Source organism: Apiospora aurea (genome assembly GCF_038362705.1).
Source record: "Apiospora aurea strain CBS 24483 chromosome Unknown utg000006l_segment0_segment0, whole genome shotgun sequence".
Taxonomy (NCBI): domain Eukaryota; kingdom Fungi; phylum Ascomycota; class Sordariomycetes; order Amphisphaeriales; family Apiosporaceae; genus Apiospora; species Apiospora aurea.
The window spans coordinates 2,765,897-2,789,637 of record NW_027117393.1 but is presented as its reverse complement, the minus strand read 5'-3'; the positions used below and the strand labels follow the sequence as shown (position 1 = coordinate 2,789,637).

Here is a 23,741-nt window from a genome sequence, read left to right as displayed (position 1 = left end):
AGTTATGTATCCGCTACCTCGTGCCTTGGTTGGTCTGCTCCCATCCACAAAGTGGAAATCCCAGCCAGGGCCAAGATTCGAATCGAGGGGGTTGGCTCGTGGCCGTTTTCTAGATTGCGCATGTTGATCATGCAAACCATCCTGTTTGGATAGGACTTCTGTATGATTCTGTGACGGGGAATGTCGGCCTTGTGTCCTTGGTTGTCGACGGGGACCGCGGACACTCTGAATGTCTGCATCGTCTATGTCTGGCTTTTCATCGTCGTTCTCTTGCTTAGGAGGAGGAGGGGGAGGAAACCCCGTCGACGGGCCTGCGGCTTCTGCAGGTGGCATCTCGTCACCGTTCGCCTGCGGAGAGCGAGACGTGCTGTTCGATGGGCGGCGCTTCGCAAAAGGAGACAAGTCCAGCGACGGGCGGCGTTTCTTCTGCAGCTTCTCTTCGCAGGGGGAACTCTGCGGGGGCGGCCCAAAAGAGTGGAGGTGGCTCGTCCTTGTCTTCTACCTCGGGGGTAGTTTTACGCTGGGCCTCGTCGCCCTGACTCATCATCGTTTCCATCGTCGCCTTCTGCTGTCGTGTTATTCTCGGCGCGAAGACGTCGATCGACGATGCAGGCGGAGGCGGCGGCGGCGTCTCCTTAGTGCCGGGCAGGAGCCCGCGGCTCATCTTTTGCTGGAAGTCCAGGCCGGCCTGCAGCTGGGTCCAGGACGCCTCGGACCGCTGTCGGCTCTCCTCGGCGATCCGGTTCATGCGGGCGTTCAGCCACTCGTCGGCGTTCTCGGCCGTGACCTCATCAAAGCCCAGCTCCTTGTCGATGGCGCGCGACTTACGCTCGATCTTATCCTTCCAATGTCCCGGCTTGGAGCTGGCCGAGGGAAGCGGCACGTCCGGCCCTGGTATCAAGTCAGCTTTTCGCGAAAGCTCAAGGCGATACAAATACCGGCAACCACGTGCGACTTACCTGCGGGGTCATCCTTCTTCTTCTTCTTCTCTGTTAGCTTCTTCTTCTCCGGCTTCTGCTCTGGCAACTTCTTTTTCCCCGGCATTGCGAACAAGCAATCGTCGTGGCGGGTCTCAGTGATGATATCAAAGTGTTCAAGTCGAGGGAATCAAGAATCAATGGGGGGGTTGTTGATCCAGCCAAGTCGCCTAAGTCTGATGGGTTTGTATGTGATGATGGTCATGTTTCTTTGCCGTCCGTCCCTTGCGCCTGTGAAGTTGGCTGTTTCCACGGGATTGATTATTCCAGTGGTGCCGGGACTATGTTGTCGTATTTGATTATTCCAACCTGGAAGAAGGGAAAGCTTAATCTTGATTTGAACTGCCCCGATTGTCTGCCCGTCTACAGAAGGTGCTGAATCCACTCGAAAATTATTGAACTCGCTGCAGCGACTGGCAGAGGGCTTGCGCGGGATGACTCAACCTTTGGGACTGTATGCGCACTTTTGTGCTCTTCTTTGGTTTGGCCATCTCCCGCTGGTTTCCAACTTCTCTAAATGCCCTATCCGCCCACAGCTGCCAATAAGACATGTTTTCGAGTCACAGCTTGAAGAAATGATATGGGCTTTGGTCAGTGAGAAGGTCAGTTCATGTTCGGTATTAATATTCGGTCTCGTTGCCACGTAAACTTTTGAATGAACGGGCTATCGATTGGAGTATATGCTTGATATCTGCAGTTCACTGTGTCAAGCATAGGTTGGAAATGGTATAAGTCCAGTTGTTAAAGTGCAAGGACAGTACGACAAGAAAGACCCTGTAGAGGTTCTCAGGCTCTCGTATCTCGAGTACCGGCGACTCTTATCAACCCATATGGATGGCAAGTTGCAAGTCAATTGTACAAGGCAGAGGTGCAAGATGGAGGGAGGGGAGAGAGCAAACATAGCTGACGTCCAAACTCTCTTTTTGGAGTCGGAACCAGTCAAAGTGCCATCTCGTCATGGCATCCTTTTTCTGCCAACACGTATATCGCATAGTTGCGCACTTGGCAATGGCATTGGCTCCGACTACACAGCAGTGTCGCGTTGAATTGAAGATCGCTGCTGGTAGCTGGCGGCAAGAAGATGACCAAGTCCTGTTTAGTGCGATGGTTCAAAATCGCATCTGGTATGACCATTGACAGTGCTATTTGCCTACTAAGGGTCGGCCATTTTGGAGGATGCAATCGCTATATTCGTCTTCGCATTTCGCAACCCCCTGGGACTCCTGATACGCTCACATGTGTTAACTAAGCATCAATTGTCAAACCAGGTCGCTCCGATAAAACCTGTAACGGTGGTTTATAACAATAAAGGTACGTAATGTAGACGTGGTCTTTCTCCGCGAGCTGCTTTGTCGGGTCGCACCCCGATGCAGCAGTAGTCGCTACGGGCATCGCAATATAGGTACGTGCTCGAAGTTGCGGATGGCGTGATACCAAAAGTGACACCAAACCGCATCACTGCCCGCACCGGCGACCATGCTGTCCCGGCTTCTCTCGCGCAGACCAGGCCCGTTGTCGTACCATGGAGTTCTTCGACTTACCCAGCTGAGATCCAGGTGACCTTTTTTGCGGGATGTCGAGTGAACGGGGCTGGATTGCGTGCTTGTCGGAACCCCTTGCCCGTCTCCAAGCTTTACCCCAAAGCCGCCAATCTAAGCCAATCACGGACACTAATTGCCAGATTTCGTGATCCTCGAGCATAAGGCAGTAGATATGATAATCGGCCAATTGCCGAGCAGTGAGGGGGTGACGGCCACTATATACCTGGGCTGCCTCGCCAATGATGCCGCTCTTGCTGTGTATGCATACTAGTCAATCAGATAGATACAGCAAAAGACACCGTCCACGAGATTGCGTATAAGACGATTCTTGCTCATACTTGACACCCAACATGGCGCCCATTGCTCTTGAAGCCGACTCACCTGTTGTCGATCATATCGAACAGCTCAAGTCAACTATCAGACACCCAAACCGCAGTGTCTTCCCAGACGGCCTGAAGACTTCCGGTCCGTCTCGCAATGCTTGCTTGCCCCTAGGTCGCAACTCAAGCCCGCTTACTAACAAACCCTCGACAGGCCAACACCCGCCCTTATACGACCAAATCTACCCATACAGCTCCTTTCCCAAATCAATCACAGGCCCGACGGTGTGGAACCCAGAAGACTATGCCGACAATCCTGAGAGATGGGTTCATCAGTTCTCCGCAGACGAGATAAACGAGATCTCACAAGCGGCCGATAACTTCATGTCCTCAAAGGCATCCTTGACGGGCATCAACAAAGAGAACTTCCCCCTTCCCAACCTGGCACCCTCGCTACACGCCATGCGCCGCGAGATGCTGGACGGAAAGGGCTTCATCCTGTACAAGGGGTTCCCCGTGCAACAATGGGGCAACCACAAGTCGGCGGTTGCCTACATGGGCCTGGGGGCTTACATCGGCTACCCCGTGTCCCAGAACGGCCGCGGACACATCCTCGGCCACGTCAAGGACCTGGGCGACGACAGCACACAGATCGACAAGGTCCGTATCTACCGGACGAACGCGCGGCAGTTCTTCCACGCCGACGACTGCGACATCGTCGGCCTGCTCTGCATCGCCAAGTCCGAGTTCGGCGGCGAGTCCGACGTGTCCTCGATCCACCACGTCTGGAACATCCTGCAGGCGGAGCGGCCCGACGTGGCCGAGCTGCTGACCCAGCCCATCTGGTACTTTGACCGCAAGGGCGAGGTGTCGCAGGGCGAGGACCCCTACATCCGGACGTCCGTGTTTTACCTCGAGACGCCCGACCCGGCGAACCCGGACCGCGAGCAGCGCGTTTACTGCAAGTGGGACCCGTACTTCGTCAAGAGCCTGTCGCGCTTCTCGGACCGCGGCATCATCCCGCCCCTCTCGCCCGCCCAGGCCGAGGCGGCGCAGCTGCTCGAGGACACGTGCAACCGCGTCCGCTTGCACATGGTTCTCGACGTCGGCGACATTCAGTTCGTCTCCAACTCGCACACCCTCCACGCCCGCACGGCCTACCGCGACTTCGGGCCCGACAGCGGCAAGCCGCGCCGGCACCTCATGCGGCTCTGGCTGAGCGTGCCCGAGGACGAGGGCGGCTGGCGCCTGCCCTTCTGGGACTCCAACGAGAAGAAGCGAGGCGGGATTCAGGTGGACGACACACCGCCCGTGGCTAGGTTGGATGCCGATTGAGAAAGTCGGTTTCGGACGAAATATGTAAAACAGTAAACCAATGCAGTAGAAGCGATGCTCCGTCGAGTCATGGGACTTTGATGTAAGAGCTTGAGATTAGATTAGCGTTATGATTAGCTTGTTGTACAGTTGCTCATTTGAGCAACAGCGGAACGAAACAGAATGGAAACGTATTCATAATCATTGAAGCAGACCATGAACTCTGTGTCTACTGGTACCGGTGGTCTCATCTCGCCGGAGTGTGAAATGCTTCAGGATACCTTAGGTAGGCTCATAGTTGAAGTGATAGTGCAAGTGTTTGGGTTCAAGTGTCGTTTGTAGTTGGACGTTTCAGCGGTCACCCCACTGTGCAGGTCCCCAAATCCCCTAAGTTTCAATTAGTAGCGTCTGGCCCCGGCTCCCGGGCGCGCCCAGTCAGCCAACTCATGGGACGAACCCACTCTCCCGCCTTTGCGACTTCGAACACCAAACGCATCATTCCTACTTTAAGTACTTTGAAGCCCAACTCAGCATCGACATCCGACCATCTTCAGCCTCTTTAACAGCGCTGCCCGGGACACTTGGCATGGTATAGATAACCCGCTACCCTACTGCCGCGTTGGCATCGATTGGTTTCCCTGCCATTCGACACGATGGACGCTCCACCCGTCAAGCTCGCGGACCTCCTCAAACACCCAGACGACCTCGACAAGCTGCCGGCCTTGAAGCTCGAGTTCACGCGCAAGAAGAATGTCATCGACTCCCAGCTCCGGGGCAGTCTGCGCGACCAGCTCGAAACCATCCAGACCGGCATGACCGGCTTGACCGACGGCCAAAAGACGGTGCAGGCGATTAAGGAGGAGATGACCAAGATCGACCGGCTATGCTCCGAATCCCAGATCATGATCAAGGACTTCAACAACATCAACCTCGTCTCCCAGGCCCATCGGAACTTCCAAGCCGTCGAGGCCATGCGCAAGAACCTCGAGATGTTCAACGAGCGCCTCAACGCAGTCGACGTCATGCTGCAGGAGGACCACCAAGATCCCGAGACCATGCCCAATCTTCTTGCCGTCCACTACGAGCTGACCCAGCTGCGGAACATCCGCGACGATGCCATAGAGCAAATACAACGCGCCGACGACCCGGGTCTGCAATCTACCTTGGAGGACTACTTCTCGAGGCTAGACGACGCCATCGACCTGTTCGACGAGCACATCGGCATGGTCTCGGTCAGTCTCATCAATCTGCTCATTGAGGACAACAACAGTCTGGTGGTGCGGCTGGCCCTGATTGTCGAGGCTGAGGAGAAGAGCGACCAGAGAGTCCAGGCCCTGCAGGAAGCCCTGAAAGACCACAAAGAGATGGCCACCCGATTCCAGAGCATCACAGATGGTGCCAAGTCAGTCCGAGGCTATAAGGGCAAATTTATCCAAGCTATCAAGTTCAGCTGCCAGGATCAGTTTGACGAGATTAGGGAGGATTTCCTGGGCGACCCCGAGGGGCTGGCCAAATTGATGAAGTGGTACTTCAACGACCTCAATGCTGTTAAGCAAGGCATGGTCTCCTTGATGCCCAAGAAGTGGAGGATTCTTCAGACATATGGAAACATTTATCATGAGCTAATGCACGACTTCCTTGTGGGTATCATCGATGACCCAGAGGCTAGCTCTGCGAATACTCTAGCCATCATCAACTGGCCGGAGCAGTATTACAAGAAGATGAAGAAGCTGGGGTTTGCGGAGACCGACCTAAAACCCCATGTTATCGATAACCGAGAACAGGAGCTTGTGCGAGGCTTCCGTGATCTCATTATCAAATTCCTCGATGAATGGATCGATCGAATCTTTGCCCAGGAGACGAAGGATTTCGCGAATCGCAACACAGAGGGCTCGAATTTGGATAGTGATGAATACGGATACTTCCGGACCAGAAACCTCGTGGACATGTGGCGCATGCTCCGAGAGCAAGTGGACGCGGCAGGTAATTCGAATCGCGCGGACGTGGCGGAAGGAGTAATAGATGCCATGTTCATCCGTCTGCGCGGCCGCCAGCAGTCCTTCCAGAAGATGCTCGAGGAAGAATCTATCAAGTACGAACAGGGCAAGGTCCCAGAGTTGGAGGGTCTGACGCCGTTGCAAGACTGGCTTGTTGCTACCGCCAACGACCAGATTGCTTGCATCGACGACCAAGAGGAGGACGGCCGCTTCGCCTATCTCACGAGCTTCAAGCAGAAGTTCGAGCCCATTGTCACGCCCCAGTACATGGAGCGCGCGGACTCCGAGATCGAGCTGCTCCGTGACGGTTACGTCGACTTTAGCACATGGTGCATCACCAAGTTCGTGACGCTGGTCATGGCCGTGGACTTCAAGGACGCGCTTCCCGTCTTCTTCACGCCGGGCTGGTACGCGAGCGCGACGATGAAGCAGATTGTCAACACGTTCGAGGACTACCTGGCCGACTACAAGCCGGTGCTGCACTTCTCGCTTTTTGATATTTTCACCGAGGTCTTCGCCGAGGAGCTGCTGGTGCGCTACCTGATGAGCGTGCGCAACAAGGGGGCCAAGTTCCGACGGGCAGACCCGTTCCAGGACAAGATTTTCAATGATATCTCGACGGCATTCGAGTTCTTTGGCAGCCTGGCCAACCCGGACGTCGGCAGCTCGGTCAAGCAGACCTGGCGCGTGCTCGAGCTGTTCACAGACCTCATCATGATCGACAAGGATGCCGTCGCCGACGTGTTCGAGCGGTTCAAGACGGCCTACTGGGATCTCCAGCTCAGCTGGGTCGAGGCTGTGCTCCGGTCCCGCGACGATTTCGAGCGTAGTATGCTGAACTCGGTCAAGGCACGGGCGGCGCAGATGGATGTGGTGAGGGGGGCGGAATCTATCATGAGTAGGGTGAAGTAGATACAAATATACCATGCATGACCACTTAAATAGCATCTCGCTACTTACTACTCGTTGATAGTTACTGCAGATTGACTAGGTACTGAAGATACCGTTTCAGAACTACGAGCTGTATTGTGTCTATTTGTACAGTAGCAGCAAGGTAACCATGGATCTCTTGGGAACAAGCACCGAGTACTCCGGAGACGGCGAACTGTCCTTAATGACCTGCGATGTGACCGAAGCTCTGGTCAGATTGTTCTCGTTGTTAGTCAACCAGATCTCCGGGCTGTTCTCGCCATTATCCTTCCCACTGTTGCCCCCGTCGATGACGACCCGCACGTTGAGGTCCACATGTCCATTGTTGATCATCTGGACACTGACGACTCGGCCAGAATTATTCTCAATGGCACCTTCGTCCAGGAAGAAAGCGCTGGTCCCCAGGAACCCCCGATCCGTCTCCGCATCGACCCGGACCGCGCCCGGCCGCACGAAGCGGGAGAATTGCGCGAAGGCCCAGAAGCGGCCAGAGACGCTGTACGTTGCGGCGCTGTTATTATTATTACTTTGTTGTAACGGTAACTGGATCAGGGCCGAGTTCGTCGGTGTCGGCTCGGCGCCAATCCAGTGCAGCCAGGCCGAGACGTTCCCAAGGACCAGCGACTCCTGGATCTTGTTGGCCCAGCCGATGCCTTCGCCGGCCTTGCCGAGATCGTCCCAGGCCGGGTTCCAGCGGCCGTCCAGGTCGGCCCATTCGGTTTGCCAGACCTTTTGGGTGGTCTGGAGGGGCCTGCTGGAGTCGGCTGAATAAGCGTGGGCCGAGTAGACGTCGAAGAGGGCGGCGTCGTCGTCGCCTACCTCGGCCCCGGCGGCTTCCGCCTGGAGCTCGGCGAGGATGGCGGCCCCTTGCGTCCAGCCCGTCGCCTCGCAGCAGACGAGGCGCACGTGGCCGAAGCCCTCGTCCCGCATAACCTGGCGCAGGATGCGCGCGAAGGCCGCGGCCTGGAACCCGTCCGACAGCATGGACGCGTACGTCTGGTTCAGGTCCGGCTCGTTGAGCCAGCCCAGGTGCGTGATCTCGACGCTCTCGCGCTCGCGGTAGAAGCGCAGGAACTGGACCAAGTAGCGCGCGTACGCCTCCCTCCAGTCGCCACTGCTGTCGCAGCTCGTCGGGCTACCGGACGACGACGACGAGGATGACGGCCCGCAGAGGTAGCCTCCGTACGAGTCGTTGCCGTTGCTCTTCATGTAGCCCGGAGCCGACCAGGCGTCGGCGTAGACGTACTTGGGCCCACCACCGCCGTACGCGAGCGCCTCCTTGGTCAGCCAGACCTGGTCCGCGTCGTACCCGTCCCAGACGTAGTCTGGCGCGGCGTCGGGGGACCCCGGCGACGTCGGCGCGATGGACTTCATGAAGTCCCGGTCGTACGAGGTGGACGAGCCGATGCCGTTGCGCAGGATCGTGGCGCCGGCGCCGGAGTCGCGGTCGAACAGCAGGTCCAGGACCTCGCGCTGCTGTTCCGGCGCGAGGCCGAGTTTGCCGTGCAGCCACGCGGCTCGTTGGAAGGCCTGGGAGAAGCCGAAGCCGTCGATGGTCTGGTGTCGTTGGTTTAGGTTCACCTTCACCTGGGCTGTGAGCCTAGCGGGCACATCAAGGGCGGCAGTAGCGTGCAAGTGACCGATGAGAAGGCCCACGACGGCGTTGGCGGACCGCATGGTTTATGAAGGCTCAGCGGGACTTGTAGTTTCGATGTAAATGCGTCGTCGCCCTTTCCCTTTCGTCTCTCCACTTAAATATTATTATTCGGCCAAGTCTTACACCACAAGTCATGTTTATATGACAGTACATCAATACCTAGACAATTTGAAATTAGCCTGAATTCAAGTGTTGGGGTATTTCGTGCGGCGCTTCACCAAGCTCATCCCCTCAATGATTGTCCCTTACAGCTGATAGAGCGGCATAGCTTCCGCGCCTCTCAGACTTATAGCATCCTCACATCGACCTTGGGATAGGCTATGCCGAGGTCGTTCATTAATATCTCATTTGCCAATCTAGCCAGTGCCACACAACCCCAACTGCCGAATAAAGTACACATACAATGAAAAGGGGTATCTTGAGTAAACATTGAAATCAGAGATCGCCGAATCAACCCCTATCCAAACAGGAAACGTTTTGCAATTAAGACTGCTTGCAGCAGAGCCTCTTCGGGTAACGTAAACCAAGGGACACGCTGGAGAAGGAACCCCCTCAGCAGGTGGCCTTGTCACGGTGCTGTCGTGTGCTCAAGCCTGAAGACATTTCAAACATTGTACGGCTACCATCTGTTGCTAGGTTGTCGGAACCTTCCAGGAGCGATATTTGATGAGTCTCACTCTCCTGGTCTATCGATGTTGTTGTAGTCTTGATCGTAGGACAGCTTATAGGCAGAATGGGCTGATCGTTATGTGTTATCGTGGCGGCGTGACGTTGGATCGCAAGTTTGTCTCTGATCCACCTCAGAATACACGAGCACCATCTCCAATTCTTCAGAGCGCCTAACGCTAGAATGGCGAGCACGATCGTAACTAGAAGACAGAGAAACACGACAAAGGGTGATGTTTGTGTGCTGCATATAGAAGCCGCGACGAGGACCGGGAGGAACATCTACAAATTATGTCAGTGGTGTAAGGGTGAAAACAGTGGACGATGGGATGTAATCAATACAAAGTTGACCCAAGTCAACACCCGCACATCTTCAGACATTGCCTGCTGAGCCTGCGCTGTTCTCTGCTGCGCCTGTGCCGTTCTTTCGGCCTGTCCAGCTAGGAACGTATGAAACTGGACCGCAAGTCAGCCCTGGCATGGTTGAGAGCTAACGTTTGGGTAGGCAATCAAGAAAGAAACTTGCGTCGCGGCTGTGCTGCTCATATTCCTGCATGCACCCCTTTTCGAAGACTTCCACCTGGTGATGCAGTTCATCGTGCAGTGACTCCAACTCATCGACCACCCGTTTAATGCTATGTAACGTCTGAATTGCCCCTGGCCCAACATTGGCGTGGGAACCTTCCTGGTACAGGTATTCGATATCTTTCGAGACAAATGACTGCCATGATTTCACTGTCTTCTCCAGGAGGCGCTTCAGTCGGATAAGTAAGCTTCTAGCTCTGATGTTCCACTGGTAGGCTTGCGTAAGCTTGACCTGCCGTTCGTCTATCGCTGTCAACAGCATGTCGGTATTGGTAGTATCTGGTCGGAATGGCTGGAATGCAACCTGACATCGCGCTTGCTGTAAAGAGACGGTCAGCCTTGTTACTTGTTTGGATAAGGAAAACATGGAGCCTCGACCAAGAGAGATAGAGCCCTCTAAGAACTGGGTTCGCCAGAAGAACACTTCCTGATGGGGAAAGCATTATTATGTAGGTATAGATAGGGTCCTGTCGAGCTGTTCGCTCAGGGGCATACTTGAGACAACTCACCCCAATTCCCACCATCTCCAGAACCTCGGAAACTACCTTCCCCCATTCGTCTCCAACACGAATTATTCTGGTTTGGAGGACCCGAAGGAAATAGTGTCTTGGGCAAGTGATAGGCCTGTTCAAATCCTCTTGGGCATACGTTAGAGGGTCACCTGCAAAATATGGGTTCGATGCCTTTGAATCCTCGATATACTGTGTGGCACACTCTCTGCAGTCCGTCTTATCGAAGTAAGTATCGAACAAGCCGTAAGCTGTCCACCGGGCGAAATCCCATCCGTGAACGAAGCAGGAAAAGGTGGATTGGCAGAGGAAATGAGATTCAGTCTCCCCACTTTGGCCATCGAAGTCTGAGTTGAATGTCAAGAATGACAAGTTCGTGCAGCTGGAACGCCCCTCTAAGGGCCCCCTCGACTCGTCATCCGAAGGAACTGACCGAAAGACGAGGAAGGGAAGTTGGAATGACATTTCGAAAACAGCGACTCCTTTTGGCTGGAGAGGTTGTGGTCAGCATCGCTCTCCTCTGAATGATTTGCGACTCACAGGAACTCGGATAGAGAAGCTCGGGTTGCTTGACAAGCGCTCGGCCATAAATTCAAGAAGAGGCAGCGCCTGTGGTAGAGAAGCTGTCGCGGCGAGCACAGAGAGGCTGCGCGCATCCGGGTCAGTCAGGTAACTACATGAAAGGTCAGCAAAAAATGAGAAGACTGCCGTTTCTGGCACCCACATGATGCGCTGCTCAGCCTGAACCGCACAAGGGATCGGTAGAGCATCTGATATGTCACATTCCTCCTGCTCAGTAGCCAGTGGATCCATTGCAACGCCGAATCTCTTTGGTCAAATCAGTCAGAACATATCGTGAGTAGAACCACGGAGCAACAACGCCAACTGACCTGTCTACAGAGCACCCTGTACAGCCCACCGGCTGTAAGCGGGCCATGGCGCAGAGGCCTACGCCCAGAACCATCTCGGTCGAAAACCAAAGCGACCGGTGCTTCCCTCTCGAGGGTAGTCGATGTAAACAAGTCCAGCTTGAGACCTGCACATAGCCTCTGCAGCGGCTCCATTTTGTATGCCCACCTATCATATTCCACCTCGTAGGCCCCGGATAGGACATCCATGATGTCTTCGTCCTCGTTCGGGTTTCTTACGGCCTCGAAGAATGAGCGGTTCTCTTCGTCGAGACAGATTGATCGCCTGCTTAGGAATTCATCTTTCCATCTACAAAGTGATCTGTGTGGATCGAATATCCCGCCGCCAGGATCCGTCACCAGCGCCTTGGAACCTGGATTCGCTTTCATTGCCCTACATCATGCGGATCAGAATATAATGGACTGCGTTATAACAGTTGGGACGCACCTAGTACTGATTTCTATAATGAGTAGTATTATGACTCAACAATTCCTTGTCTAGTATTATGTGAATTGTATATGGTGGTGACTGAAATGAAGTTTTGTCCGATGAAACTGGAAACCACGCCGTGTGCGAAAGACGCCGGAAAGTCTTGAACTAATCCAAGACTATGAGTAGATGTAATTTTGATGATGTAACCACCCATGCGCCAGCACAGCCTGATGAGGAGTGCCGATATGTGGTGAGCGTCCTGTATCTCGCTCTGTGTTGGATGACCAACCATGGCCTTCATAATCGTGGCGGTATATTCGAGAGATCAGGTTCTGCTCCATGTCATCTAGTTGGGATTTTTTGAACCACGCAGTTGGTGCAACGAGGAATGCCACAGTAAGTACAGTCCTGCGTTGAGATGCCGATTCGCGATTGGCCACAAGAACACTTTGGAAGAGTCAGCAACTGTCACAGGCTCATGTTTTACGAATTGAACCACTGGGTTATACTCACACATCTCCAGACCCATGCATACTTCCGCCTTGGGGGCACACTTATAACTGGGAGGCTGCTGAAGTTGGGCAGAAGTAGACTGACAATATAAATTGGCAGCTCCGGAACGAGCCAGGCATCGGTGACGAGGAGTACGAAGGCCTTACGAATGCCATCCTTTAATCTCCTTCGCTTCCAGCGCCGATGAGCCACCAATTGCTGCAGCCGATGACAGGAGGCTTGGAGGATCGCAGTGGTGCAATTGGATGCCCTGCTCTCAATCGATTGCGGCCCTAAGTGAGCCCCCCTGGCCTGCCTCATATGCAACTGAATACACATCTCACGACGTACACAGGAATTCGGTATGGTATGCGCATTCTCCAAAAGTCCGATGGGCCTGAACAAGTCCATATACCATTTCGGATTGCCTCTTCTCAACCAAATCTACACCGCCTGACCGTCTTGCTGTTTGCATGAGTATAAGCATCGGAATACCGATAACGGACGGCTAGTGACGAATGATGTGCGACGGGGAACGGTTCCAGGCGGCCAAACAATTGACCGGCATACAACGGGCTGCCGTGTCGCAAAGTGAACCAGGTCTGTTGTCTGTGAGACTGTCGCTGGCTATAGCCACTAATCGAGGAGTTCTCCTGTCGTCCACATTAGGCGAAATGGCAAACTCACCACCAAAGGCCAGAGCACCTGCCTCGAAATGAAACATATAATCCCATGGCTTCAGACCACTGCATGAGACGAAGATAGTGCGTCATTGCAAACCAATGAAAGAATTATGGTGAGTCTGCTGAAGCCCAGAACTAGTATTGCATTACTTCACTAAAGCATGCTTCTGTGCTACCTACCGTCTCAGCGGGCAAGTTAGGAAACGACACGATGTTGCTGTCGATGGTGGGTGCGCAAGACATCTGATGCAGAAGCACAAGGCGGGCAGAAGGCAATCAAAATTGGGCCGCTATGGGTGCTTGCATGAGCTCATCAATCACTGCCCATCGGTCGACAAGATCGACGAGGCTCTGATAGCTAAGGCAGACTTGACGGCACATTGGCTGAAGGAGCGGGTGACGAGACGTCTCCGGAAACCATTTGAGGCGTACGTGAAAAGGAGATTGCAATACGCAATCGACGCCCCTCAGAAGATCAACTGCCTGTGCTTCAGCCAAGGCAGTTGTTGGGCAGATGGGAGTCGGGCACGGAATGGCGGCAGAAGAAGAAAGGAAGAAGTGCGTAGACGGAGACGGGAACCGACATGAAGATGGACAGTTGTCCTCCGCCAACAATCATAAGCTGTGTACATCTACTTACCGTATGGCATTGCACGTGTTTATGCCAACGTTGCTTTAGAGTCGATTTTTCTGATGAGGACTTGAGCGAGGGGATGGCACAGCCTTGTAATATCTCCCTGAATAAGGAAATAAGACTTGGAGGGAAATGCAATCAGCAACTGATTCTGGAAGTCAAACAGCATCAGTGACTCTCTCATCAGTGGAACTGAGAGCAGGTGGTACGGTACTGAAGTAGAGAGTCCTAAATGCCAGGTTGGTCCCGTCTGGGGTTTGCTCCTCGTGTCTCGGGGGGTCTGTAAGATACATGTATGTATCGACCTCGTCTTTGGCGGTCAAATATTTTCGTCCTGTCAGACAAGCTTGTTGCGGTTGTTGTTCATTAGGTAGGCAGTGAGTGGATGCCAAGCTGATATTGGGACCCCGCATATCCCCGAGTGTGGAACGAATAGTGGGATTCGATCCTGATTGACTCGGAGTGGCTGTGTTTCTCCAGCCACATTATCTTTGAGTCAAGCTCCATTGCGGGACCGAGCCACCAACGGCTTCAGCATTCTGTTCGTCGACTGGTTTGCGATTGACCCTCGCCAACACGCCTCATAATGTTCACAACTCTTGCGCGGAGGGCGGTAGAGAGCCCGATCCCCCTTAGGATACGCAATGCGGCCAGAGCGTCGGCCCCCGGCATCTACGGTCGCTTCAAGCCGAAGAAGGTCTGGCCGCCCGACTTCTCCAAGCTCTCCGAGAAGGAGCAGTTCCGGTTCGAGCGGAAGTACAAACGACGGGTCAAGCTCGCGACAATGCGCCCGAGATGGGACAAATACGTGAAGCTGGCGCAGCTGTTCAGTGTTACGGGTAGGCTCGGATCCAATCGTCGGCAAGCAACGAAGCGAAAACTAACATGAGGGTCTGCCAGGTGTGTCAGTATACAGCATTCTGTTCATGGAGTGGAATACCGAACAGCAACCCTTCCAAGGGGTAAGTCTCCCTCTTCTGTACCTACTGTACTTCAATGCGCCTGCACCCTTTTACGGATCTAACTTGCGTGCATAGATCCGCGGCAAATTCTGGGGTGCTGTCGATGCCTTCTCCCCCAACAAAAGAAACGAACGACGAGCGCTCGAATAACGGACCGAACGTTGTATTATGTATAAGATGTCTCTGCACTGCATTTTCTGGGCGTTTTCAGGCTTTGGGGGGGCACAATATCCCACTGGTATTCTATGCAATTGTATCAAAACTTCGAAGAGCCGTACTTGTAGTAGGCCCCGGCTACTTCCTGGCTGCATGCGCCGATTTCCAACACATAGTGCTTCTGATGTGATAACTCCCGAACTCCCGCCCATGCTCTGTGTATGTACAATCTTCACCGTCCTGGCCAGACAAAAGTCCCGCCCAGTCCAGCACCGAGGCCCGAAGGCCTTGCTTCGTTGACAGGTCTCTTCGCAACCGTGCCTTGGGCCTTAACTCCGGATACGATGCGATCCATGTTTGTCTCGATCACCACGCCTCCTACGATCATTTCGCTCAGCGCCGAGTGTAACGTTTCAAAGTTGAAGATCAAATCCAGCTCGCACACGTTCTCGAACAGCTTGTCGAGCGACTCGACGTAGACCTGGATCAAGTCGAGCAGGGCCAGGGGCGACTCGGTAGACGTAGATATTATAATGAAGTACAGAGTAGCATAGTGGCGGTAGGTGACGAGCGACGGGACATCGTTGTGCGGTTCGGAGGCGGAGTGAGAGGTACCGGAAGCCGCGAGGATGGGAGGCAGCGGCAGGAAGTTGCATGCGCCGTCGGGCCTATTGGAGACGAGGGTGAAGATCTCGGATATCAGGCGCTGCTGTATGCTCGTTTCCTGCGCCGGGCGTCAGTAAATTGGAATACGGCGTATTCGAGGGTGTTTATGCAGTCACCCACCAGCTGCGTGTAGAACTTGGTGAGCCGTGGTTGGCCCTGGCCATTGAAGACCAACACAGCGTTAATCATGGCGGGGAGGCGTAGTAGTAGGTACTGGGCCGCTAAGACCAGCTGGGGAATGAGGAGGAGAGAAAAAGAGGTTGGATTCTGCGCGCGGACAGCCGATGCCTGGGGAGACGGAAGATGCACGAACCACACCCCAAAGCTTACTTTACTTCGGAAGGGGCCACCAATCAGTAGTTGCAGGCAAGTTCCAGGCAAGATACAGTCAAGTAGGTATGCAATATGCAATACGCGATACGCGATACGCAATACGTGATTCGAGACATAGATTGACCCCCCCCGTTCCGCCAGTCCCCTGATGGATTCCGAGTATGTATCCTGGACAGCGCCTGGAGGGGTAGTGGGCGCTGGCGGTTCGGCCGAAGGCAGTGTAGTAGTAACGCCCAAATTCCAGTGCATCAATGATCCAAATGTCTTGGCCTTGGACTCTTTCTTGGTGGGTCATGTCCGATCTGAGGTAAGCAGCTGAATCTGAGGACTGAGGACTGAGGACTGTCCACTTTAGGTAAGGTTAGTGGGCCCGCCAGTCACGACAAGAGCGCACGGACGCCTGCTGTGTTCTCTTTAAGTGGGATCTGACCATCCCCCCAGCTCCAGGGGAACTTCTCTTCCTCCCTCACCCACATCTCCCGAGACAACCTGCCCGGGAGACATCAACCCGCCGTCCTACAGTCGACGGCGCCAGTACAATCACCCAGGAATTCAACCCGTTTTACCTCCCGGCCTTGAGTGAAGGCCGCTCCAACATACCAAAATGCAGCAATCAATCATCACCATCCAGTACGCACCATCCCAATCCGCCGTCGGCTTCTTCCAGCCGCAGCAGTGGATTATGGACTGCGAGCCAACATAATCTCCAGCCCTGGGAGATCTCTGTCTTTGAGCCTACAGACTTCTCCCTCTACGGGGTTGGGGATCAAGTTGGCAATACTGGCTCTACATCGGCTGATTGGCTGACGGGCATTGATCACTTCGGACTCGATGTCCCTGATGCGCAATGGTCCGGAAGCCTTCAGCCCCCTCAAGAAACCGCATTTGACTTTACACAAGTGTTCCAGAATGACGTCTATGGTAAACACATCTCTGCAAGCTCTGGTGGTGTTGTCAACTAACCGCGCAATCTAGACCAACTACTTCTTGCAGACAACACCCAGCAACCTGTAACAACCAGCTCTTCAGCATTCCCCCTATCTTCTGTTGCTCCATCATATTCCCCTGCGCTTGCCGCCACGCACTCTCCTAGCCCTGAATCCCAATCTCCTGACTCTTCTGGCACCCAAACAAACTCGCGCAAACGCGCCTCTCCCCCAGTCGATTCTAGCACTGCTCTGAAGCGGCAGCGCAACAACGTTGCCGCCAAGAAATATCGCCAGAAGAAGATCGATCGTATCACTGAGCTGGAGATGGAACTTAAGGGTGTTCGGGATGAGCGGGATGATTTGAAGATCCGGCTCGCTCGTCAAGAGGCCGAGGCATCTGCGCTCAGGTCGATGCTTCGCATGAAAGCTGGGTCGGAGAAATGATTTTATTAGCAGATGGTCAAAGAAGATGGGCTGCACACTCCAAGTTACGCTGACTAGTCTTCATCAGACGATGTCGGCTCTTGGGTTTGTCACTCATCTGACCGTCCAAAGTGACGGTTCAAGTCGGACCAGGGAACGTGATTCTTTTCATTCACGGAAAGACAATATAGAAAAGGCTTGGGGCTTGCTAGGATTTAAGGTCACTTACGAGAGTAGCAGTCAAATCACTTTTTCTTCCTGTACTCTAGATGTCTGAGTGTGCTCGAGTGAAATGATCTGAATAGGCTGGAGTAATGTGCCTTCACCACTGGTTTTATATGTTACTTGGTTGGTATGAGAAGATCTGATATCAGAATGAATCATGTACAGTCCATTGATATCAAGGTGTCACGGCATGCTGCATTCGCTTGGCCACTTCCGGGCAGTTGATAACCCCAGATGATTCACGATGAATCATTGGAGAAGCTGTCGTTCTTAAGAGATGTCACCTTGGGGGTTTCCGGATTAGGGGGGCAGCTGCAGCACAGCTGCATAACTGTTTCTATCCAACTACGAAAGATGACCAGATTGCGTTGATGCCGTAAAAAGTGCCAAATTCCTCGAACAGGCAACGCCTTTGTCCGTACACAACCAGCCCCCTTTCCTGGGCCTAGAGATGGTGGGCTTCTCGGCATTCGCTCAATTCGCCCGAGCCAATGCCGCCCTTCCAGCGGCATGGAGAGGCCATACACTCACTACTTATCCCTTCGCCATTTCATACATATATTCCCGCTGTATGACGTGACACTCCTCGGGCCAATGGGTGCTTTGCCCTGGCATACATGGCCCTTTTCAACCACATATCCCGGTTTTGCCGGACTGATCGGCAGGCTAAGATGCAACCCCCTCTGGCTGACCCCCCCTGATTTCAGATGACTTTAGTGCCCCTAAGCAACAATAATAGTATATAAAGGGGTTAAATTTTACTTATCTATTAATTAAAATATATTAAACTCTTCGTTTTCTTTTCCTTTTTTTATTAATATTATAATTAATAAAGAAATATATATTATATAAACGATTTAAATCGTGTTAATTAATAAAAATATTAAACGTATAATTAAAGATTATAATATTAATAAAGGCACCCTTTATAATTAAATTAAGGAGAACCTTAATAAAAAAAAAGAAATATAAAGCTTTATAATTATTTACTCTTAACGTGATTTACTATTAAATAGCTTGTATTATTAAATAATTTACCTTTATTACTTCTCGATACTTTTATAAAAGTTATTTTAATTATAACGCTTTAAATTAATTAAAACTATTCGTTATCTAAATTACTATTTAATTTTATATCTTTTTTATATATTTGCGTATTATAACCTATTTAACCGTAAATATTATAACGCTTACCGCTCGTCGCACGCCGCTTTAATAAATTATTATTTTCGCTTTTGTAGATCGTTAAACACTTTCCTTTTACCTTTTTGTCTTATAGCCTTCGAGATTCTTTAATTATAAAGGTTTCTTTAAATTAAACTCACGACTTTTTAACTCTTTAACGCTTCGAAAGGGTTAAATTAACCTCTTTTAAAATATATATCCGATTATATATAGAAGTTATTTTATAGGTTATTTTAATTATACCCTTTACTATTTAATTTACCGTATTTAAAATCGGCGTTAAAGAGCTTCTTTAATAAATAAATACCCTCTTTTTAATATAAATAAAATATTTAATTATTTATTAAAAGTTAAACGATGTTTAAAGGTCGTAAGTACTAGCCGTCCTTAAATAGGATAAGTTAAATATAAGTATCCGGAGATATATATTTAACTTATTAATTACCTTATTTAAATTATAAAGTATTAAACAGGATACGTTAAATCTAAATTTAATATTAATTTCCGTAAAAATAACGAAATATATAACTTTAAACGTAATAAAAAACTCGAGCTTTATAATATAATTTATTAAAGCCTTAATAAATAACTCGATTTCTTTCGAATAAATATACTTTAAAAGCGAATAAAATATTATATCGAGAAATTAAAATAAGTATAATAAATAAGGAAGTATATTAATTATAATAATATCGTTATTTTAATAATATACCTCGAATTTAATCGAAATATAACTCTTATAGCTATCGAGAATTAAAAAGCGATAACGACCCTTCGTTTACGATTTAATATATTTATCGAAATATTTAATTTAATTTAAGCTTATTTTATTATTAATCTATTTATTAAAAATCGGTTTAATTATTTAATCGCGCGATAAGTTACTCTCGCGCGATTAATTCGCGAGGTAATATTAATTTTAAACGATTAAAAAAAATAAAATATATTAGCCTTATAAATTAATATATTTAATCGCCGTTAACTATTCCTAATTATTAGGTTAAATCGACTTTAATTTCTCACGCCGATCGGCGCGTATTATAACGAGGGTTAACCCGATTATATATATTATAAAGCTAATCTCGTTAAAATTCTATATATTTTCGTTTAAAATATTATATTTAAACTTTATATTCACGATTAATTTAAACTAGCTAGAAATAACGTTCGGATCTTTATAAAAAGCCTTTTAATAATCGTATTAACGATTTATTTTAATTTTAAAGTTTAAATTATAATTAATAAATCGCTTAACTTAATATTTATTAACGCGTTTATCGCCGCGCAACGCGGTAAAGAAATTAACTATATCTTTTATATTAACGATCTTAAGAAATATCCCGCAGGTATTTAAATTAATTATATATTTATAAAGCACCTCCTTTTTATTTATATTTAATTTATATTATAAATATTAAATATTATATCGTAAAATTCGGCTATAAATTCAATAACGTAAAGTAATTTTAAGAATATTATATACTTTTATAATATCTTTTTTATTTAATAAATTTAAAAGCTTTTATATCGCTTAAATAATAGGCCTTATTAAGGGAATCACTTAATTAGCTTATTAATATAATCTATATATTATATTAGCCTCACTCTAAGTTACCTTATTATTAAGCTTATATACTATTAATTTAAATACCTTTTCTTTCCTTTTTTATTATTTTATATAATTATATTACCCTTTTATATAATGTTATTATAATAATAATAGTTTTTTAAAGCCGTTTATATAATAAGTCTTTATTAATTAATTTAATTAGCCTTAATCTTAAATAATAAACTTAAATAATTACTTAAAATTATTATCGAATATATTAAACGAATTTAGGTAGTTTAATTATTATCCGAGAGCCTTTTATTAAGTGAATTTAAGTAATTTAATAAAGACTTAACCTTCTCTCGATCTTTCGATCGAAATTTTTATTATAAACTTAACCTTTAATTATATTATCTAAGTAAATATTAAATATCCCTTACATAAATATAATTAATAAGCCTTTAACTTTAAAAGTTAATTACGTTTATATTAAACCTTAATCCTAGAAATAAATAAATTAATTATATAAATAAAGCCGAATTTAAGTAGGCGTTTAATCCCTTTAACTTATTATTTTAGCGAATTTAAGTAATTCGAATAATATTTTAAATATTCCTCTTATTACCTTATATTTATTTTTTTTATTTACTATATACGAAGGGCTAGTTATTTATTTATAATTTATATAATTCTAATTATTTAAAGCGCGAGTAAAAAACCCGAAGTTAATTTAAACGACGCCTTTATTAAAAAAATAAAATAGCCGATAACGGTAATAATAACTAGCGCGATAAGTCCGTTACCGCTAAGAATAATCTTAAGCTTAATAAGGTTAAAAATAACGCGATTTATATTTAATAGTTTAATAAGGTATTTAAACGCTAATTAAAAACTAACGATTAATACGATAAATATATTAACGTACTTTACTAAGCTTTTTTTAATTTTTAGAAAATATAAAAGTAATTTTAAATAAAAATAATTATAATTTTGAAATTAATAAAAAGAATATTAAAAATATTATAAAAAACTTTAATAAGCTTGATATCGTACTTAAAAAAATATCGACAAGTAATTAACTAAAATAATCACTTCCCCGCTAGCTTAAAAACCTTATAAGTATTTAATTTAATAGCTAGTTTAATAATTAATTAAGTAATTAACCTAATAATTCGACTTAACCATTAAAATTTAATTTAAATTTTTAACCTTTTACTTTTAATAATCTTATTAGCTTATTAACTTCTTAACCCGGTAAGATAAAGTCGATAATTAAGTTAAAACAAGATAATATTAATACGTTTAACTTTTATTATAAAGATAAGAACGATATTAATATAGTTTAATTTAAACGTAACTTAATCTTTATTAATATTATTACCTTTATTAATTATATCTGATCTTTCGTTAAGGACGACCTTAACAGTCTTATTAATAAATAAATTATAAACTTATTTTTAACCCTATTTAAAGGTTTAGCTACTATTTAATAAAATAATAAACTTATCGTTACCGATTATCGTGATTTACGATAAGTAGGATTTAATCAAATACTTAATACTCTTTATTAACGGTTCCGATTTAATTCTTTCGAAGCGATTATATAATTTATTAATATAACCTTATCTCTTTATAATATTATAATTAATGATAATATACTTCCTTAATTCTTTAATAAAATATTATAATACTCTTAAGCGATAGGTATTCTTAATTAAAATAACTTTAATACTTTTAGCGTTTTAATATAGATTTAATATAAGACGTAGCTAGAGATTAAATAATATCTCCGATTACTTTAATAATTTAAGACTTTACTTATATATATATAAATTATTATAAAAGTTAAATTAAGTTTATTTACTTTAATACGATAAACTTACCCGAATATTAAGTAACCTTAATATAATTATAAGATTAAAAAGGACTTTAATTAATCCTAAAGTAAATTTAAAAAACTTTAGAAAGGTAAATCTTAAATCTTTAATTCCGATAACGATAACGGTAATCGTAAGTGAAAGAAAAGTAAAAAGTACTTAAAGAATAAAGTTAAAAAAAAGAAAGCCCGTAAGGAGAAGTATAAAAAAAAAGATAAATCTAATAATAAAGAGAAGAAGTTTTTTTATTATATTAAAGAATATAATAATATATCGTTTAATTCTTTTTTATTTTTTTCTTCCTTTAATTTTAACTTTAATAAAGAGGTTTATACTTATATTATTTACGGTTAAAACTATATCTACTTTAAATATTATATATTATTCTTAATTAAAGAGTAGACTAAACTTTATTAAAAGAAATATAATAATATAAAGAAGATACTATCCTTATTTTCTTTTATTACTTACCGTATTATTTATTACTATTATAGTTAATCCTTTTCCTCTTAGAATAAATTATTTTACTATATTTATAATTATAATAAAGTCTATAAATACTAGAAGATCGACTTAAGCACCCTTTCTTAGCTTTTTTAAGATAACTTTAATATTAATAAGAATAAGTGTTTTTACGTTATTAAAGAAGCTCCGTTAGTCGAAATTTCTAATATTTCTATTAATAATTATATTTACCTTAAGGTAAAAGCCCGTACTTTATTAAATAAAAACCAGGATTATATTTATCTTAATCTCGGAATAAGTTATAATTTAATCGATTAGGATTTCTTAATTAAATTAGATTATACCGTTTAAAATAAGAAATATCGATTTAAAAGTATTAAACGAGCCGATATTAAATAGAAGGCTCGATTCTCTATTTACCTTAAAGGAATTAATTTTATAAGTAAGCTTAAGTTAATTAAGTTAATTAAAGAAATATAGGTTAAACTTAATTTCGCTCTTAATTTATTTCTTAATAATAATACTTTATATCCTTATAGCGTAATTATTAATTATATAATTATAAAAGTTATTTATAAAAAGTTTATAAACTTCGAGATTAATTTTTAAGTTTTACTTAAAGGTAACCCTTATAATCGATAAGTTTTAAATATATATAAAGTGACCTTTAAGCTAAAAGAGTTAATATATATTTAAATTAATTATAAGCCCCTCTTTAAAGGCTATAACTTTTATTTTTACTTTAAAACGAATATTATTTATAATATTATTATTAATTTTAAAAACCTTTAAGTTATTATAGTAATTAACCCGATAAATAAGACCGTTACTCTTTTTAAAGGAAAGAAGTTAAGTAGTATTAAAGAGAATATAAATACTAGATTCTTTAAAATTACTTAAAAGGCCGGTATAATTACTCTTATTACTATAGTTACTTTAGTTAAAGTCGCGTAAATACTTATAAATATATTAGGTTTTAAAACTTCTATTAATATATTAACCGTTATTATTTAAATTACCCTTAATTATAACGCTATTATTTATATTAATATTAAATTTATTATAATGCTAATTATAATTACTATTATATCGGATATAATCCTTAATTTAAATAATTTATATATTAATTTTATAAATATTACTTTCGATTTAACTTTTACTAAGGATATTCTTTTAACCGATAAAGTTTATAATATTATCGTTAATTTTAGTAATTATTCTCCGACCGATTCTTACCCGATAAATATATTACTTATAATACCACTTAAACTTAATAAATTAAAGATTACCGAGTATTTTTTTACCTTAAATATTAAGAAACTTAC

General features: G+C 45.8%; 8 protein-coding genes across 8 annotated transcripts; 4 read left to right on the top strand and 4 right to left on the bottom strand.

The window, feature by feature from the left end:
* Positions 1 to 337: 337 nt before the first annotated feature.
* PG986_009436 (uncharacterized protein) lies at positions 338 to 1,044 on the bottom strand (the record flags this gene model as incomplete). Its single annotated transcript, XM_066845658.1, has 2 exons — positions 338 to 891; positions 960 to 1,044. The coding sequence occupies 2 exons, from the start codon at positions 1,042 to 1,044 to the stop codon at positions 338 to 340; spliced, it is 639 nt and encodes a 212-aa protein (XP_066698056.1).
* Positions 1,045 to 2,868: 1,824 nt separating this feature from the next.
* On the top strand, positions 2,869 to 4,173 carry PG986_009435 (uncharacterized protein; the record flags this gene model as incomplete). The annotated part of the gene is made up of 2 exons (XM_066845657.1): positions 2,869 to 2,983; positions 3,053 to 4,173. 2 exons carry the CDS (start codon positions 2,869 to 2,871, stop codon positions 4,171 to 4,173), a joined length of 1,236 nt encoding a protein of 411 aa, XP_066698055.1.
* Positions 4,174 to 4,805: 632 nt separating this feature from the next.
* Positions 4,806 to 7,061, top strand: PG986_009434 (exocyst complex component sec6 protein; the record flags this gene model as incomplete). The annotated part of the gene is made up of 1 exon (XM_066845656.1): positions 4,806 to 7,061. The coding sequence occupies one exon, from the start codon at positions 4,806 to 4,808 to the stop codon at positions 7,059 to 7,061; it is 2,256 nt and encodes a 751-aa protein (XP_066698054.1).
* Positions 7,062 to 7,181: 120 nt separating this feature from the next.
* Positions 7,182 to 8,756, bottom strand: PG986_009433 (glycoside hydrolase family 30 protein; the record flags this gene model as incomplete). The annotated part of the gene is made up of 1 exon (XM_066845655.1): positions 7,182 to 8,756. One exon carries the CDS (start codon positions 8,754 to 8,756, stop codon positions 7,182 to 7,184), a length of 1,575 nt encoding a protein of 524 aa, XP_066698053.1.
* A 1,019-nt stretch (positions 8,757 to 9,775) lies between these two features.
* PG986_009432 (uncharacterized protein) lies at positions 9,776 to 12,178 on the bottom strand (the record flags this gene model as incomplete). The annotated part of the gene is made up of 8 exons (XM_066845654.1): positions 9,776 to 9,876; positions 9,925 to 10,414; positions 10,497 to 10,985; positions 11,037 to 11,169; positions 11,221 to 11,324; positions 11,387 to 11,798; positions 11,853 to 11,865; positions 12,127 to 12,178. The coding sequence occupies 8 exons, from the start codon at positions 12,176 to 12,178 to the stop codon at positions 9,776 to 9,778; spliced, it is 1,794 nt and encodes a 597-aa protein (XP_066698052.1).
* Positions 12,179 to 14,232: 2,054 nt separating this feature from the next.
* On the top strand, positions 14,233 to 14,758 carry PG986_009431 (uncharacterized protein; the record flags this gene model as incomplete). The annotated part of the gene is made up of 3 exons (XM_066845653.1): positions 14,233 to 14,485; positions 14,547 to 14,608; positions 14,684 to 14,758. The coding sequence occupies 3 exons, from the start codon at positions 14,233 to 14,235 to the stop codon at positions 14,756 to 14,758; spliced, it is 390 nt and encodes a 129-aa protein (XP_066698051.1).
* Positions 14,759 to 14,996: 238 nt separating this feature from the next.
* PG986_009430 (uncharacterized protein) lies at positions 14,997 to 15,619 on the bottom strand (the record flags this gene model as incomplete). The annotated part of the gene is made up of 2 exons (XM_066845652.1): positions 14,997 to 15,488; positions 15,551 to 15,619. 2 exons carry the CDS (start codon positions 15,617 to 15,619, stop codon positions 14,997 to 14,999), a joined length of 561 nt encoding a protein of 186 aa, XP_066698050.1.
* A 292-nt stretch (positions 15,620 to 15,911) lies between these two features.
* Positions 15,912 to 17,136, top strand: PG986_009429 (uncharacterized protein; the record flags this gene model as incomplete). Its single annotated transcript, XM_066845651.1, has 3 exons — positions 15,912 to 16,070; positions 16,129 to 16,684; positions 16,739 to 17,136. The coding sequence occupies 3 exons, from the start codon at positions 15,912 to 15,914 to the stop codon at positions 17,134 to 17,136; spliced, it is 1,113 nt and encodes a 370-aa protein (XP_066698049.1).
* Positions 17,137 to 23,741: the final 6,605 nt, after the last annotated feature.